Source organism: Mesoplodon mirus, assembly GCF_964341445.2.
Source record: "Mesoplodon mirus genome assembly, chromosome: 5".
In the NCBI taxonomy this organism is placed as follows: domain Eukaryota; kingdom Metazoa; phylum Chordata; class Mammalia; order Artiodactyla; family Ziphiidae; genus Mesoplodon; species Mesoplodon mirus.
In genome coordinates, this window is record NC_138980.1 from 70797745 (window position 1) to 70813844 (window position 16100).

The 16100-nt window shown below is 49.4% G+C and overlaps 2 protein-coding genes across 2 annotated transcripts in view; both read right to left on the reverse strand.

Moving 5' to 3' along the window:
* SMAD5 (SMAD family member 5) overlaps positions 1–12574 on the reverse strand; it is a 107365-nt gene extending 94791 nt beyond the window's left edge. Inside the window, exon 1 of the mRNA XM_082623996.1 lies at positions 8135–12574. The gene's annotated coding sequence lies outside the window, so the exon portion shown is untranslated. The remainder of the gene's footprint in view (positions 1–8134) is intronic.
* Positions 12575–15063: 2489 nt separating this feature from the next.
* Positions 15064–16100, reverse strand: part of TGFBI (transforming growth factor beta induced) — a 33044-nt gene continuing 32007 nt past the window's right edge. Inside the window, exon 17 of the mRNA XM_082623994.1 lies at positions 15064–15703. Coding sequence (XP_082480120.1) covers positions 15663–15703 — 41 coding nt within the window. The 3' untranslated portion in view covers positions 15064–15662. The remainder of the gene's footprint in view (positions 15704–16100) is intronic.

Here is a 16100-nt window from a genome sequence, read left to right on the forward strand (position 1 = left end):
CTTGCTACCGTCTCCGCCCCGACAGCATTGAGACACGCACAAGGCTCTCATCTGAAAGCCCAACAATAAAACAAAGCTCTCCTCACTCCTGAAGGCCCTCACCACCCTTGCTTCCTGACTCCTTTCACAGCCCAACTTCCAGAAAGAACTTAACACCCTCACTCTGTCCGCATAGCCTATTCACCTCTCAATAAACATGACTCTGACTCTCATCCTCGTCACTCCTGCCAAGGTCACCAACGAACTCCTTGTTGCCAGTCACTTGGGAGCCCTTCTCTGCTTGACTCTTCAGGGCCTTTGGCGCTGTTAGCTACCTCTCCATCTTGATCCCTCTTCTGTTGATTTCTCTAACAGCCTGGTCTTCCTCCTGCCTCCCTGGCTTTTGCTTCTTCCACAGACTCCTACATACTGGTGCTCCCCTGAGATCTAGTCTCTCTTCTCAGAGTGATAACCTAGTTCCAGAAGACTTACCCCATCCCCATCAGGAGCTACATACATTTGCTCAGGTTGTACACTGCTCAGCTCCAGAGAGCACCATTCACATTGTGGTCACTCTGAAAGGCAATGCCCAGATTTGAAGTATGCACAACGTGGCCATGTGGCTTTCCTGCTTGTCCACAGTCCAAACATACCACTTGACATCTTATAGAACAATGGTCTATTACATCTCTTGGCTGTGAGGTTTTTGAAAGCTGAATTCACCCCTTAATCATGTCTGAGGGGCCTGGCACACAGTAGATGATTTTAAGGGTGTGTCCACCACCCAATCCCAGCCAGGGTAGATCTCTCCACTGACAAGGGCCACCATGCCCTAAGTGGGGGGCTGTACTTCCTTTAGACAATGTGCCCTTTTGGACTAGAGGAAAAGGTTGTTTGCTAACCCTCCTCTCACCAGACACTCCCATCCTTTGAGCTGATACCAGCTGTGAATTCTACTCTGCCTCTCTGAGCGTCAGTTTGCTCATCCAAAAAATATGGTCTACCTTGTAGTCTAAGGCAAGGATTATTGAGGCAAAGGTGTCCAAACCACCCCTGCCTTTTGGCCTCTTCACTCTAACGCACAGCACTCAGGATGATAGCTCTGGCTAAAACCTACCACAGGAAAATTGTTGCTTATTGATCATAAAGGGCATCTAAAAGAGAAACGGAACCAAAACCCTGGGAAGTGGGTTCTGCCTCAGCCCGTTAGCTCTCAATGTCAATTCTATTCCTACTTGTTAGTATTATTTAGTTATTCATTCATCCATTCATTCTACAAATGTTGAGTGCTTGCTACTGCCAAGTGCTGTTGGCAGGCGTTGGGAGACGGGGATCACATGTTAGACAGATATGGTCCCTGTCCTCATGACACTGCACTCTGCCACACTTGGAAATGTCTGGGTTTATTTAGGTGTGAACTTGCTAGCACAGGAAAAACACAGGCTGATTAGACAAAGAGTAAGGGGTGGGGAACGGGGATGTGGAGAGTAGAGAGATGGCTCTTTAGACAGCGTGTATACAGAAGGGCCCTCTGAAGAGGTGGCATATGAACTGAGTATTAGAGACGAGCTTGTAGGGTGGGGAGATCTCTGAGAAAGAATGAAGGAGGTAGAAAGGGCATGCTTGAGGGACTAGAGGAGGCAATGTGGTTTTGCAACAAAACAAGGGAAGAGGAGAGTGGCACGAGTTCCTATGAGACAGGCACGAAGGCACCAGAGCAGCCAGCAAAATGAAGTCTGGGCGGGATTCTAAGAATGAGAGGAGGTCTATCAGGGTTCTGAGCGGGAATGAGTATCATCTGCTTTAGGGTTTACAAAGATGGGGGATTTCTTACTGTCCAGGGACATTTGCCCACCAGGGGGAGCGCCTGGAACGCAGCCTCTGAGTCCTCCTCTTTCTGCTGGCAGTTCTCATTCCCCAACCTGGCTCAAGGCACCACAGCCAGGGCTGGCTCAGATTAGGGGCTGGGAATGGATAGAAGCGAACGCTGGCAATTGCTTTGGTAAATGCTTACCGAGCCTACCGCGTGCCTGGCCTGAATGAAGCACATTATTACAGTGTATCTTCCCAGGCCTCCATCCGGTAAATACTATTAGTAGGCCATTTTTGGATGGCAACGCGGCAATTACAATTTTAAATGTGTATGTTAGCCCAGCAATTCCACTTCTGGGAATTTATCCTCAAGATGCATTTGTCTCTGTTCGTGAAGAGGCTTGGGCAAACATGTTCACTGGAACAGTATTTGTAAACTGGTGAAGAAAACAGAAACAACTTCAATGTCCAGTCCTACAAGGCGAATGGCAAAATAAATCACAGTTCATGTACTCTTGGGGAACTATTATAAATAATGAGAGATCTCCAGATGCTGTTGTGGGAACATCTCCCAACAAACTTGTGTGAAGTTTCCCACAAAGCTGGTGCAGTACAGTCCTATCATATAAAGCAAAACAGAGCCATAACCCAAACAAAGCTATGTGTTTTTATTTACTACTATATGTAAATTTACAGAAAGAGGACTAGAAGGAGGCACAATAAACTTTTTAAAAATAGCTGTCACTTCTGGGGAGGGGTTTGGATTGGTAGCCGGGAATATGTCAAGTATGGCTTTTATTGCCTGTAATGGTTTTAAGTTTTCATGTGGTTTTTGTTTCATATAGCATGAATATAAAAAACAGTGCAGGGACTTCCCCGGTGGCACACTGGTTAAGAATCCGCCTGCCAATGCAGGGGACACGGGTTCGAGCCCTGGTCCAGGAAGATCCCACATGCCACGGAGCAACTAAGCCCCTGCGCCACAACTACTGAGCCTGTGTGCCACAACTACTGAAGGCCACGTGCCTAGACCCCGTGCTCTGCCACAAGAGAAGCCACTGCAATGAGAAGCCTGCACACCACAACAAAGACCCAATGCGGCCAAAAATAAATAAATTTTTTTAAAAACTAAAACAAAAGCAAAAAAACAAAACAGTGCAAAGTGTGAGTTTGAAGTCACATAGCTAGGAAGTAGGGGGAGCTGGGGTTCAACTCAGGTTGGTGGCAGCACAGTTTCTTACATAATGGGTTTCTACTGTCCTCACTCACTCATTCACTCACCACGTGTTTACTGAGTGTGTACTGTGGACCTGGCACTCTGCTAGGTACAGGGAAACAGTAAAGAGCAAAATGATAGATCTGTCTAGTGGAGCTTACTAATTATTTGAAATATTTTAAAAGAGATTCTACAGATAACTCTTCCCCTTTCCTGAGAGCCCAAACTTTGGTTCTCTTCCTGAATAAGTCTGTCACTTTTTGTAATTTCTAATGTTTCAGTTATTTAACTCTGTGTCTCAGTTTATTCATGTGCAAAATGGGCCATCATTAACAACCTCACCGAGCTTTTCTGGCCATTAAATGAGGAAAATGCTTAAGCCAGAGCTTGGTACCTGGTGTGTGCTCAATAAACGGAGACATTGTTATCCTTGAGGTCTCAGCCCCTGTGTTAGCAATTTATGGTAAGGTCTCCATCTAGCTTCCGAATCCTCCAAAAGAGAAGAAGTGGAGACAAAAGGGTTGGGTGGGAGAAAGGAGGAACGAGTCATGCTACTTTATCCTAGACACGGATTTTCTCCTGAGCTATGGGTCTTTAAACTCTTGGGCCTGTGGGCCCCATCTCGGCTTTCTCCTGGACTTCGAAACCCTGATTAATTCACTCACCTTCCATGCAAAAAGCACCTGTTGACCACAAATTCTGTGTCCCCAGGGCCCAGCTCAAGGCCTGACACGGAGCTAAAACAACCTGGCCTCAGCCTTTGGCAAACTCAGAGCCTGCTCATGGGTTATTTTATGGAAGGCCTTCAGCTCCCCGCCTCTGCTCAGGGACACCCTGAGGGGCTTCTAGGAGGAAAGAGCTTCTCGGCAGCCTGCCCCACCCTGTCCTCTCGCCACGGATTCCCGGCCCTTTCCGTGGTGCCAATAGCAGGGCGGGCGTGAGGGGCTGAGAGGCCTCCCGACGCCTGGGACAAGCTCTCAGGCACGGAGCTGGGGGCAGGGAAGGACAGGGTGACGCAAGCCACTTGGGGGTGTGGCGCAGATGCAGCCCGGCCCCTCCTCGTCCCTCCTTAAGCTTTTAGGGGTTAGAATCACTACTAGCTGTCCAGGTCGGCTTTAGCTGAAGCGATTACTCCGTTCCATCGGAATTTCTGATTCCTATATTGGGGTTTGAGACCCGTGGGTGCTTTCTCACCCTTTTGTCTACTGAATTTAAATACTGAATTAAAAATCCTTTGATGGCTGGATGGAGTGCATGGAACAGGTCACTCTTGGGTTCCGAGTCAGTCTGGACCTAGATGACCGACTGACCAACATCTACTTCAAGGTTGGATAGGTGCCGGCAAAAAAAAAGAAAAAAAAATGAACTTGACTAGAGATTTACAGCCAAGGTCAGAGCCCCCGGACCTTGAGGCCGTAGTGTGGATTATGGATATCCTATATATACAAGTACAAACAGAACGCCTCTGCAACTTTAATACAATCACTGCCATTTATCTTATCCTTGCCGACTTTTTTTCTGTGTGTGCTGCGGTCAGTGGACCACATAGTGAGACCTCCCGTTCCTTACACCTCAGCTGGCCCTCCCTTGCAGCTAACGCGGTTGTACTCCCATGGAATGATGCCCGTGGAACGATCGGCTGCGCATCTCCCTCCCAATTAAAAGATCTCTGCCCTTATCTTTCCTCCACCTGGTTTCCATCATGATCTCCAGACATTGTACGTGACTTGGTTTAATGTGGGGTTAAGCCGCGCTCAGGTAGGACCTTCGACCTTTGTAATATCTGCCCCATCTAGCACTTCGTAGGCCAGATTGAGCTCACAAACACGCACAAGTATTTTTGAGATGAAATGCCTGGAAGTGGAGTTGCTTTCTTCAGGGCTTTAGATACGTGCTACCTTCCGGAAAGGCCGGTTGGTATGAGGAGGGTCCTTGGTTCTTGGGGAAGGAAATCCCAGCGACTCCGGGGAGGAGGAGATGGTGCGCTGGGGGAAGGTGGCCAGGGGCACGGAGAGGGTCTCCTGGAGGCACTCTCAGGCTACATTTCCGACTCTCCTCTTGGCTCTGAAGGATGGGGACCGCACACCAGCCGACCTTGCCTTCCACCTGCCTTGGCACGCCTTGGATCACGCCACCATGTATCCCGCTTTCAAGTCGTCGCAGGGGCCGCTGCCCCCACCTCCTCGCCTCACACTGCTCAGCCCGCAGGCTCGGTTCAGGCCTGGGGCTCCAAGCACCTCCCTTCAGCCTGTGGGCGACCCAGGCAGAGAGAATCCCTGGAACCGCACGCCCTCGGGCGACGGGTGACCAAGCCTCGTGTGGTCCCCTGATGTGCCTCAAGCTGGTGGGTACGAAGACAGCAGAGGCTCGTGCACCCCTTCTTCTCCCCACCCGATCGGCAGTAGGATCCTGAAAGAGGACTGGGAGCAGCGGACAGCCCGAAAGCAAACACCCCTCATCTGGGGGAAAACAGTCCTGGCGCAGAAAGAGGAGCTTCCCTCCCTCCTCCCATTCACCCACCCACCAACCACAGGACCTTGAACCTTGCAAGGGGTAGAAACTGAGTGAGAGGGGAACTGTTGCGCTAGGTCCAGCTTGGAAGCTGAGCTATTAGCAGTGATGGGGGAGGGGGGAGGGATTAAACTGGACCTTATTCAATCCTTATTTTCTAATTTTACCTGAAGAACACAAATTACTTAACTAAAACAAAACAAACCAGCAAACCCTTACTGCTATGCTTCAGAGGACTCACCCCCAACAGTCATCACAAGAGGATCTTGTTAAAACTTCCCATTCCTGGGCTGCACCTCAGACAGCTGAATCAGGATCATTCAGTGGTGCTCTGGAGTCTGCATTTTTAAAGAACTCTAGGAGAATTATTTCATACCTCCTCCCCAACTGATGGCTCTGTCTTATATTTCATAAAATAAGTTCACGTACACCCAGGAGAATTTCCTCGCTTTCCTGCCACCAGAGCCATGTCTCCCTGCTTCCTAGCATAGTTTTTGGCATGCAACAGGCATCTGATATATATCTATTGAAAGAATGAATGTTCAGAGGGATAATCCCACCCCCTCCTCTCAGGGAGGTGTTAACTTTCCCTATTTCCTCAGGCCAGGGAAATCCCTTTGCTTTCCAGAAATGGATGTTTAGGCTCCAAAAAACTGATGCATTAAATTGAGAAAACAAACAAACTCCGTATTGCCTCTCCCTGGCAGCTGTTGGTGAGCCACTACATAGACATCTTGAGAGAGGGCTGAGCCAGATCTCATTAAAATCATAAAGTCAATGGCTTTCCTTTAAGAATGTTGTTTTTTGCATATTTGCATGATGATACCAACATGGCTGGAAACTGGCGGAATCATGCTGGGTTCCAGATGAGGCTGGCAGGACCTTAGTCTGCTTCCTGCTCAACCTGACCTGACCCCTCGGGAAACAAAGCTTTGCCTTTGGAGCCCAAAGCAGAGAAGACTGAGAGAACCAGACACCACTTCTCTGCTGGCCCTGAGCTGCTGTCCCAGCAGATGTGGCCATTTCCCTAACAGTGGTTCTCAAATTCTGCCCTGCATGAAAATCACCTGGGAGTCTTGTTCAAATTGCTGGCTCCATCCCCTGAGTTTCTAATCCAATAGGTCTGAGGCGAGGCCCTCCAGATTTTCATTTCTGACCAGTTCACAGGTGTTGCTGCTGTGACTACACTTCCCAGGACTATGATTTTAGAATCTTTGGTCTATGGCAGTTCTTCCAAATCTGATGGGACATTTGCCACTCAAAGTGTAACCCCCGGTCAAGTAGCATTAGTGTCACCTGGAAACTTATTTGAAATGCAGAATCTGAGCTTCCATCTTAGAACAATTAAATCAGAGTCTTCCTTTTAACAAGTCTGAGAAGAACTGACCTGGGCTGTGTGTTAAATATGCTAATTCCTGGTCTTCTCCAGGACCAGCTGAAACAGAATCTCACAGGGTAGGGCATGGAAATCTGCATCTGTAACAAGGTCCCTAGGGGGTTCTTAGGCAGGGCAGTGGTAGAGAACCATTGCTCTGCACATTAAAATCACCAGGGGAGGTCTTGAAACTACTGAGGCCCCAATTCCCTCAAAACCAACTAAAATCAGAATCTCTGACAATGAGGTCTAGCCTTTGGGATTTTAAAAAGTCCCTCAGGATTCTAACAGGCAGCAGGATTGAGAACCACTGGTCTTGGGTCTCTGCTGGATGTATGGGTTCCCCTTGGCTACCCAAAGTAGTGGTTAGAAGAGCTTTGAGTCAGAGTTGGGTCAGAATTCAAGAGAATGCGTCCTAGCATTCAAATTATTATGGTTGGCGTGGGGGGGCGGGGTGTTGGAGGAGCTCCAGGGCCCTTTGTGATCCAATTTCCCTCTTACCAGCCGGCTCTGCAGCCACCCTTGGCTGCTATAGGATAGAAACTTGTAGACTGTTAAGGGTGTTAAAATGCAAAGGTGGGCACTTGTTCCGAGAAGCCCCCGTGAACACGCACAGGCCCAGCTGATGGGCATCATCATTTGACAGTCAAGTGTAGTTCCACTGTGTGTGGGTGCCCTTGGGGTGACAGCTAGCTCACCAGGGGGGATGCCCTAGAACATGTGAGGAGGGGGTGTGGCCAACCCAAGGTAGTTCTATATCCCCAGCTCTCAGCAGGTCTCTTGTGGGTCTGGGACAGTTTTAGAGGCAGGGGATCACCCCACTTCCAGAGGAAGGGCTGTGACCTGCCCGGTGGGGCTTCACAGAGCCTGGTCCTGAAGCCCAGCCCCAGAGACCCCCATCTTGGTACAGGACACAGGCTTTTCACGGAGCGAGGGCAATTCAGCGGCTCCCGCAGATGCTGAGTAAAGAAAATGAAACTAAACTCAGGCTTATCACCAAACATGATTTTTCTAACGTTGAAAATACGGTTAGAAAGTTGATCAAAGGGTTTTTCTTTTTAATCGTTCACCCGTTTAAATGCCTATGTTAGTTTCCATTGCCCTGTAACAAGTTACTGCAAACTTAGTGGCTTAAAACAACACCAACTATTTCGCGGTTCTATGAGAATTCCGGGTGGACATGCCTGGATTCTCTGCTCAGGGTCCCATGGGCTGAAATGACAGTGTCAGTGGGCTCTTACCTGGAGGCTCTGGAGAAGAACTGGGTTCTATGCTCATTTAGGTGGCGGCTGCTGAAGGTCTGAGGGCTCCATTTCCCTGCTGGCTGTCAGTGGGGCTGCTCCCTGCTCCTAGGAGCCGCCTGTGTGCCTTCTCACTTGGTCCCCTCCATCCTCAAAGCAGTAACTCCGCATGGAGTACCCCTCACGCTGCAAACCTCTGACTGCCTCTTCTGCCGCCAGCTGGAGAAAGTCTGCTTTTAAATAAGGGGCATGTGATTACATTGGACCCACCTGGGTAATCTCCCTTTGGCCATCAAGGGAGTGAGGAGGTCACGCAGGCTGTCTTATAATTTGGCCTACCACAATGCCTGTTTTATCTTGAAACTTATTAGTAATTTATTTGGGCACAAAAAAGGAGGATTACAATATGTGATGTATGCTCATATTTTCCTCAAAGACAAAATCTGGAAGAATCTGTGCCAGTAACTTGACAAAGACTATCACCGGTTGTTAGAGTTATAAGTCATCTTTACTTTTCCTTTCTGCTTCTCTATATTTTCTGAATCTTCTGCAAGGAGAAAGTGTTAATTTTACAAAAGGGAAAAAGTTATCTTCAAAAGCAAAGAAATCTGACTCTATTAGATGTTAAAAGATACTAAATTAACACAAATTTAAGTGGTGTGATACAGGTACAAGCAGAGATATGTGGATCAAAGGAACAGAAAAATGTGGTCGAGACATAAGCTGATACCAATAATCAAATGTATCTCCAAGAAGGCAAAACAAAATGTTGGGGAAGGAACTGTTGGCTTCCTGGGGATGAGATAAAAATTTGGAGGTGAAATTCCCATCTTAGAGCAAATCAAATTCAAATTGGATTGAAAAGTTAACATGAAAATGATAGCCACACTAGGAAATAAAACTAAATGTACAACTAAGATCTAAAGCTAAACATAAGGTTAGAAAGACGAAAAAGGGCTTTTGTTTTTAATCATCCACCAGTGTAAATTCCATAATCTCCAAAAATGGTTGATAAATACCTTCAAAGATCTATTTTCTGTAGGGAGTATTCCTCCTAGATGAATGTCTCAAGTATGTAAACTATAAACCACAAATAAAGGTGTTTCAAAATTACTCAGGTACCCAGGGGTTCCCACCAGTGTGGATTCTCCCATGTTGCTAACTGTTCAGGTTCTGAGTAAAGGTCTTCCCACACTCCTGACACCCGCAGGGTTTCTCACCAGTGTGAGTTTGCAGGTTTGCCCAGGTGGGCTGCTCTGTGAAAGCTCTCTGAAGGCCTTTCCACATCACACTGGGTTACGACTTCTCTCCTCGCTTGCTGTCAAGCTGCCACTGTCCCATTGAGGGACAGCCACGAAGCCCTGCTGTAGGCTCATAAACGGGTTGCGCTTTGATGGGCTACTCATTCTCTATCGACGACCTACTGTGTATCTAAGCTAGATGCTTTGGGGCAGAAGACTTGCTTGCCGCACCAAGAAGCGTGCAGTGCTGTGGAATTCAGGCCCGTATGAAAGTGTTTAGAATAGGACTCAAGGGGGAGTGGTCATCAAAACTGTGTTGTAGGTCCCTGTGCATTCCTCAGAGGAAAGGGTCCCCAGTTTTTGTCAGGAGTCCCTGGTTTATGGAAGATTAGGAATCCCTGCTCTAGGCTGGAAGTTACTAGGATCTGAATGAAGGTGTTTCTTCTCCGAGTTGGGCTGGGATTGGAAGCTGCATCTTGGCACTTCAGAGGCTGTTCTTCCTTCGTTCTCAGGCATGTCTGGAGGAGCTGTCCCTGCATGACTGAAGAACTGAGGTCATAGGGTGCTTACTCATTGGCCCTGTATTCACTCCCCTCCCCCACCACGGTGGGACTGACCTTCTCCTCCACTAGGGCACTTCCCTCATCCTCACGTCTGGGAGCCCGACTGAGAGCTGTCATCAGGGAAAGGGCCCTGCGTGCAGATGGCTTCCTTGAACTTGAATTATGTATGAGCTGTTGCCAAGAAGCCACAGGGACTCACGGGCTCCCCTGACAGTGGAGAGAGTAGTTTTCCATCTGTTCATTTAAAAACTCATTTCCACCCAAATAAGGATATTTAAAGGATATTTAATTCTCCTCTCTCTCTCTCTGCTGCTCCCAAATCTCAGACCTTCTTCCTTGTAACAGAACTGGAGGAAGAGGATCCTGGAAAGGGGGAGTAACTCTCTGAGCAGTAAACTTCCTCCCCAAAGTTGTTAGAAGGTCAGGTCACCTGCTTGAGATGACGTTACTGGTTCTGTGGTGTGATTTTTTTTTTTTTTTTTTTTTTGGCTGCACCGTGCGGCGTGGGATCTCAGTTCCGTGACTAGGGATCAAACCCGTGCCCCCTGCATTGGGAGCGGGGAGTCTCCTGCGGTGTGACTAAGTAGCCATATGTCTGTTCTCTGGACCCAGATGTTCTCCCTGACCTGGGGCCTGGTGACCCATAGGTGTCTCTCTCAGGGAGTCTTCTTAGCCAAAGTGGACTGAAGCTGCCTCGGGGACAGGGATGCCCACAAGGCCACCGTCTGCTTTTCTGGAAGAGACCTGAGGAGGGTGTTGGATGCAAGCTTCCTCCAACCTACATCTATGAGAGCCCCCCAGAAGGATACCCCAACTGTCTAGGAAGCCTCCTCTTCCTTTTCAGAGAGCAACAGGGGCCTGAGCCCGCCATGTTGAATGAAGGGACCATTTGTGCTCTGGAAACCAGGCTCTGGGGTGACACCATTTGAATACTTACTGTGTGCCAGGCCCTGTGCTAGGCACTAGGACCTGGGGGTGCGACAGACTCCCTCCCTCACAGATAACTCACTAGCAGGGGAAGCCGAAAAGGAAGTTAGGGAATTACTCCAAATAAGTCATTAGGGCTGTGATAATGGATTCACAGGGAATGGAGGGAGGGGCTTCTGATCCAGGCATAAAGGATGAGGTTGAACAAATAGATTCTTTCTAAACAAATAGATTATTTCCAGTTTTTCATTTACCTACAGGCTTATCCGTCCTTGAAAATGTCATCCATTCAAGCACTCAAACCAGAAAATGCATCCTTCTCACCCCTCTTTCCCTCTCACTCCAGATTCAAGTCCTCTTGACGAGGTTACTGATGACATTCATGTGGCCAAATCCAACGGGCACACCAGTGATTTAACATGGTTGATGCTCCCTCCTTCTTGAAAGGCTCTCCTCTGGTGACTTCCAGGCCTCCTCACATACCTTCTCAATCCCTTTTGCTGCTTTCTCTCCCTCCGCCAAACTTCTAAATGCTGGAGCAGCCCCAGGCTCTGTCCGAGGCACTGCCCTTTCTCTGTATTCTCTCGCTAGGTGATCTCACCCAGTCAGTGTTTTTGAATAGCACCTACAGTATTTGATGACACCCAAACACCCCATCTCAGGCCTGACCTCTTCCCTGAGCTCTAAAGGCCTTTCTGACATCCTGCCTGGATGTTGAACGACTTCTCCAATGTAAAATATCCGAAGCAGAACCCTTACTTTTCTTCTACTGGCAGCTTCTCCCCCATTCATATCTGGGTATATACCCAAAAGAATTGAAAGCAGGACTCAGATATTTGTACACCCCCACTCATAGCAGCATTATTCACAATAGCCAGAAGGTAGAAGCAATCCAACTGTCCACTGATGAATGAATGAAAAAACAAAATGTGGTACATACACAATGGAATATTATTCAGCCTTAAAAATGAAGGAAACTGACACATGCTACGATGAGGATAAAGCTTGAAGACAAGTGAAGTGAAGTGAAATAAGCTGGTCACAAAAGGAAAAATGCTGTACGATTCTATTTATATGAAGTACCTAGGGTAGTCAAATTCCTAAAGACAAGAAGTCGAACAGTGGTTACCAGGGGCTGGGGGAAAGGGAGAATGAGGAATTCGTGTCAATGGATATAGTTTCCGTTTTGAAAGATGAAAAGAATCCTGGAGATGGGTTGCACAACAGTGTGAATATACTTAATGCCATTGGACTGTCCACTTAAAAATGGTTAAAATGGTAAACTCCATGCTATGTCTATTTTACCACAATAAAAGAAATCTGATCATGGCGCAGCTCTCCCAGCTAAAGCCCACTGTGGCTCCTGTCAGAAAGATAATGTCTAAAAGCCTTACCACAGCCCACAAAGCCAGGCATGGTCTGACCCCAGATATCTATCTCAGCAGAGGAGTTTTCTCTCCTGTCCCCACTCTGGCCACACAAATCTCTCCAGCATGTGCCTTGGAGACTTTATGCACTTCCTGTTCTTTCAGCCCAAATTCTCTTCCCCAGCCCCTCACTTTTCAGGTCTCAGTGTCAACTCTACCACCCCTGTCACGCAAGGAGCTCCGTTGCCTGGGGTACAGATGGTTCTGTGGAACCCGCCCCCAGCAGGCCAGAGCTGGAAGTTTCTTGTGGGGCAACCAGACCTCAGCTGCTGTCTTCCTCCCCACCCCGAGTCCTCCCCCAACCCAGGAGTAGGTGTGGAGTGTAAGGTATCTGTGCCTGAGGCTCCGTCTTGGGCCGCTTGGGCCGCTCAGGCCATTGGAGGGGTGTGTGTGTGTGTGTGTGTGTGTGTGTGTGTGTAGAGGGTTGTACCAGACTCCCATGGCTACTCCGCTTATTCTCTGAACTGGTTCAATCTGGGATTTGAACAAAGGATCCCGTGGAGCGGGTGTGTTCCTTTCCTCGCCAGGCAGGGACAGCCAGGGAGGTGGCCCCATCTGACTTTTCAGGACAGGGCACCGCGCCCAACCCTCATTCCGTGGCCTTCTTTCCTGGCTTTAGAAAGATTTCTGAGCACAATATTCCGGGCAGCTCCTCTCAGACCATGACACTGAATTACGGTTTCAAGCACAGAGGTATTTTCCTCTGCATGAGAAATCCCTCTCCTCTCCCTTCTTTGCTGACATCCATGTGTCTGGGGTGTCCATGGCTGGTGCTGACCCCACTCCTGGCTCCCCAGCAGCACGTAAACAAGCTACGGTCTAGGCTGTGCAAGCAGAGTTCCGGCCTGCCGGGACTTCTCAGGAGGCCACCCCGGCACCCACGTCCGCTGGCCTGGGGCTGCCGGGGCTCCTCCTCAATGGACACTGGGGTGGGTGGGACACAAGGGATGGTTAAGAGTGTAGGGTTTGTGTGCCAGCCTCTTCCTATTCTGGTACCTGGCAAACTACCTTACCTCTTTAACCTTCCACTTCGACAGCAGTGAAATAGAGATTCTACGAGTACTTACCCATTTCACAGGAGGACTGATGTAAGAAACAGAATAGATAATGCATTTAGGAGCATAGCCCAACGCCGTGGCCCTGGCGCCATCACTGAGCTGGCCTCTGTGTGGGAAACGCACGCCCCAGCCTGGAAGGCCCTGGGGCCCCAGTGCTGAGGGTCTTTATGGTCCTCTCTAGCCCAGAGGCCTGGGAGCCCAAGAGTGACAGCAGGGAGCGAAGGGAACCAAGCAGAGCCCCTTTCCCTTCTCCTTCGCCTTCCTTTACCTGGCTGGCGCTCAGCAGGCAGTGCTCAGAGAGGCCTGGGCAACCTCCTGGCTTGGGCTACTCTCTGACCTTCTGATGCAACATAAGGCAGCACACACCTCCCTCCAGCGATCACCCCTCCCTGGAAACATCCAGTGGTCGACCCCTTGGCCCTGGGCGTCCATCGTCAGATGGCAGCACCTAATGCTTAGCCTGACTCTCCAGGAAAAACAGAGGTGGGGACGTTTAGGACCCCAAAAGGGAACTCAATCCTCTTTGGCTGGGAGGGGGGAGGCAGGGCCATGACGGTGCATGGCTCTCAGTCCCAAGGGGGACTCTCCAGCTGAAAGAATGGATGGAGCCCCCCGTATTGGGGAGGCTGGGGTAGGGACAGGGCTGGGGTCACAGGGACAGATGGAGGGGCTTTGGCATTTTTAAGGAAATGTGTGGTGACTTTTGTTTTCAATGAAAGGACCTTTAGAAGTTATACTAATCACCTCTTTGGGCTCTGACGGCATCCTGCAGAGTCCAGGCGTGTGCAATTCTGGGTGCTCAGAGAGCAGCACCCTGTAGCAGGAGCAGGGCATCCCAGGCAGCCCGAGCCTGTACGAGCCCCTGGGGGCGGGTGAGCCAGGCAGAGTGGTGGGAAAGTGGTGGGAGCGTGCAGAAGGCTAAACCTCACCTCTTGGGACGTCTCCCGAGCCCCCCGCAGCCTGACCTCCACCCCTCCAGGTCAGCTCCCTCAACTCCTCTTACCTCCTCCCACGTCCAGGAGCTCCTGGGTGTCCCTTCCTCCAGCCCCCACGTGCTCAGATTCCTTCCTGTCTGTCACAGAACCACGGTGCTGTCCTTCCGAGTCCACGTGGCTGGGCAGGCAGCAGTGCCATTAGCTGACGAATGAGTCTCTTCCCCATGAGAACAGGGCCATGTCTGCTCCCCAGGGCCTAACACTCACATCTGAGGAATGGATGGATGAACGATTGTATTGGATGCCGTGTTAACGGCTGTCTTTCCCCAGACCGGAAGCCACACCAGGGAGGGGCTGTCTGCTGCGCCACTGCTCTATTCCCGGCAGCACCATCTTTGGGTAGTTGGTCCCCTAAGTGAGCTTTGGCAGTGATGTGGGGGAAGGCGGGGCATCCCAGTCTCCAGGAAAGTGGGCTGCCTGTGGGAAAGACACTAAAAAAAGGCTCTCAGCTGCACTGACCCTGAGCAGCTCCAGACAGCGTGATAAGAATAAGGATACTTAATGCTGTGCCGAGTGCTTTACAAGAATCATGTCCCTTCATCCTCACGATGGACCTACGAAGCTAATGCTATGGTCATCCCTACAGACCATCCCTCAGGGCTTCTTGCCTAGCTGCTCCTGGTGGAATTCCCGTGGAAGGCACATCACAGCCCCAAGAAACAGAAACCCAACCCTGTAAAATACCCAAGCCAGCACACAGTTCCCATCCACAGCGGCACACGTTTCTTTGGTTTTATTATTACAGACACACCATGTCTCTACCACAACCGGGGAATCCTGAGCTCTGGGTTCTCTACCTACCCTCTCTTTTCTACCTGGACAGAAGGGTCCAAGCCACATGCAGGTGCAAGAAATATTTGACACAGCAGTTCAACTCATAGCTTATAAGATGCCATTTCTATTTCTCCAACTGTGAAAGAGCTTTACAAACAGTGCCACGACACCCCCATGATGCTGGATTGCTTGATTCATGTTTTGTGAGCTTCAGAAACTTTGGCTCCCTTTTCCAGAGTAAGTAGCATAGGCAGGAAGTTCCACATTTGGGACAGGTCCTGCCTGGAAGTGAATGTCAGGCAGTGACATCCAGGTCTCTGCATGCAATGGGCTAACAGTCACGTTTAGGGGGAAAAAATTAAAAAGTCTCTCTCTCTCCCTCCTCCCTCCACCCTCCCAAGGCTCAGATCTCATTACGGTGTACATTATGGCCCAGGTACATTGAAGTGCGATATTTGGTTTCAAAAACATTCAGTCTCTTTGGCAAACTGAGAGAAGTTGGTGGGGAGCTGCCGAAATGCATTCCTCCTGCGGTCCTTTGAACTAATGCTTCATCCTCTCTAATAACCGCTGATAGACAGGGGCTGAAAGAGAGAGGTTTGAAAAGTGAAAAAGGTGCAGGCTTCCCATGTCTGTCTAGGATACTGTCAGAATCACGAGCACGAGGGCCAAGCAGCCTTCTTCTGCCATCCTCTCCTGCACAGAGCAGATGCTTTCTGGCTTGTGAAACTTCGTATCTTACTCAGTGATGTTCTGAACTGGGATTTTCTACGTCTACCAGCTTGGGGCCACGACCTCATCATGGGCTCCTGCCAAGCCCCTGTGCAATATTCCCGGGTTCTCAAACCTAAAAATTCATATCAACCCTAAAAAGGTTGGCACTCTTATTATCTCCATCTTAGGGAGAAGGAAACTACGTGTTCTGTGTCTGACCCCAAAGGCCATGTTTCATTGCACCATGATGTTCTTAGCTATAGACAG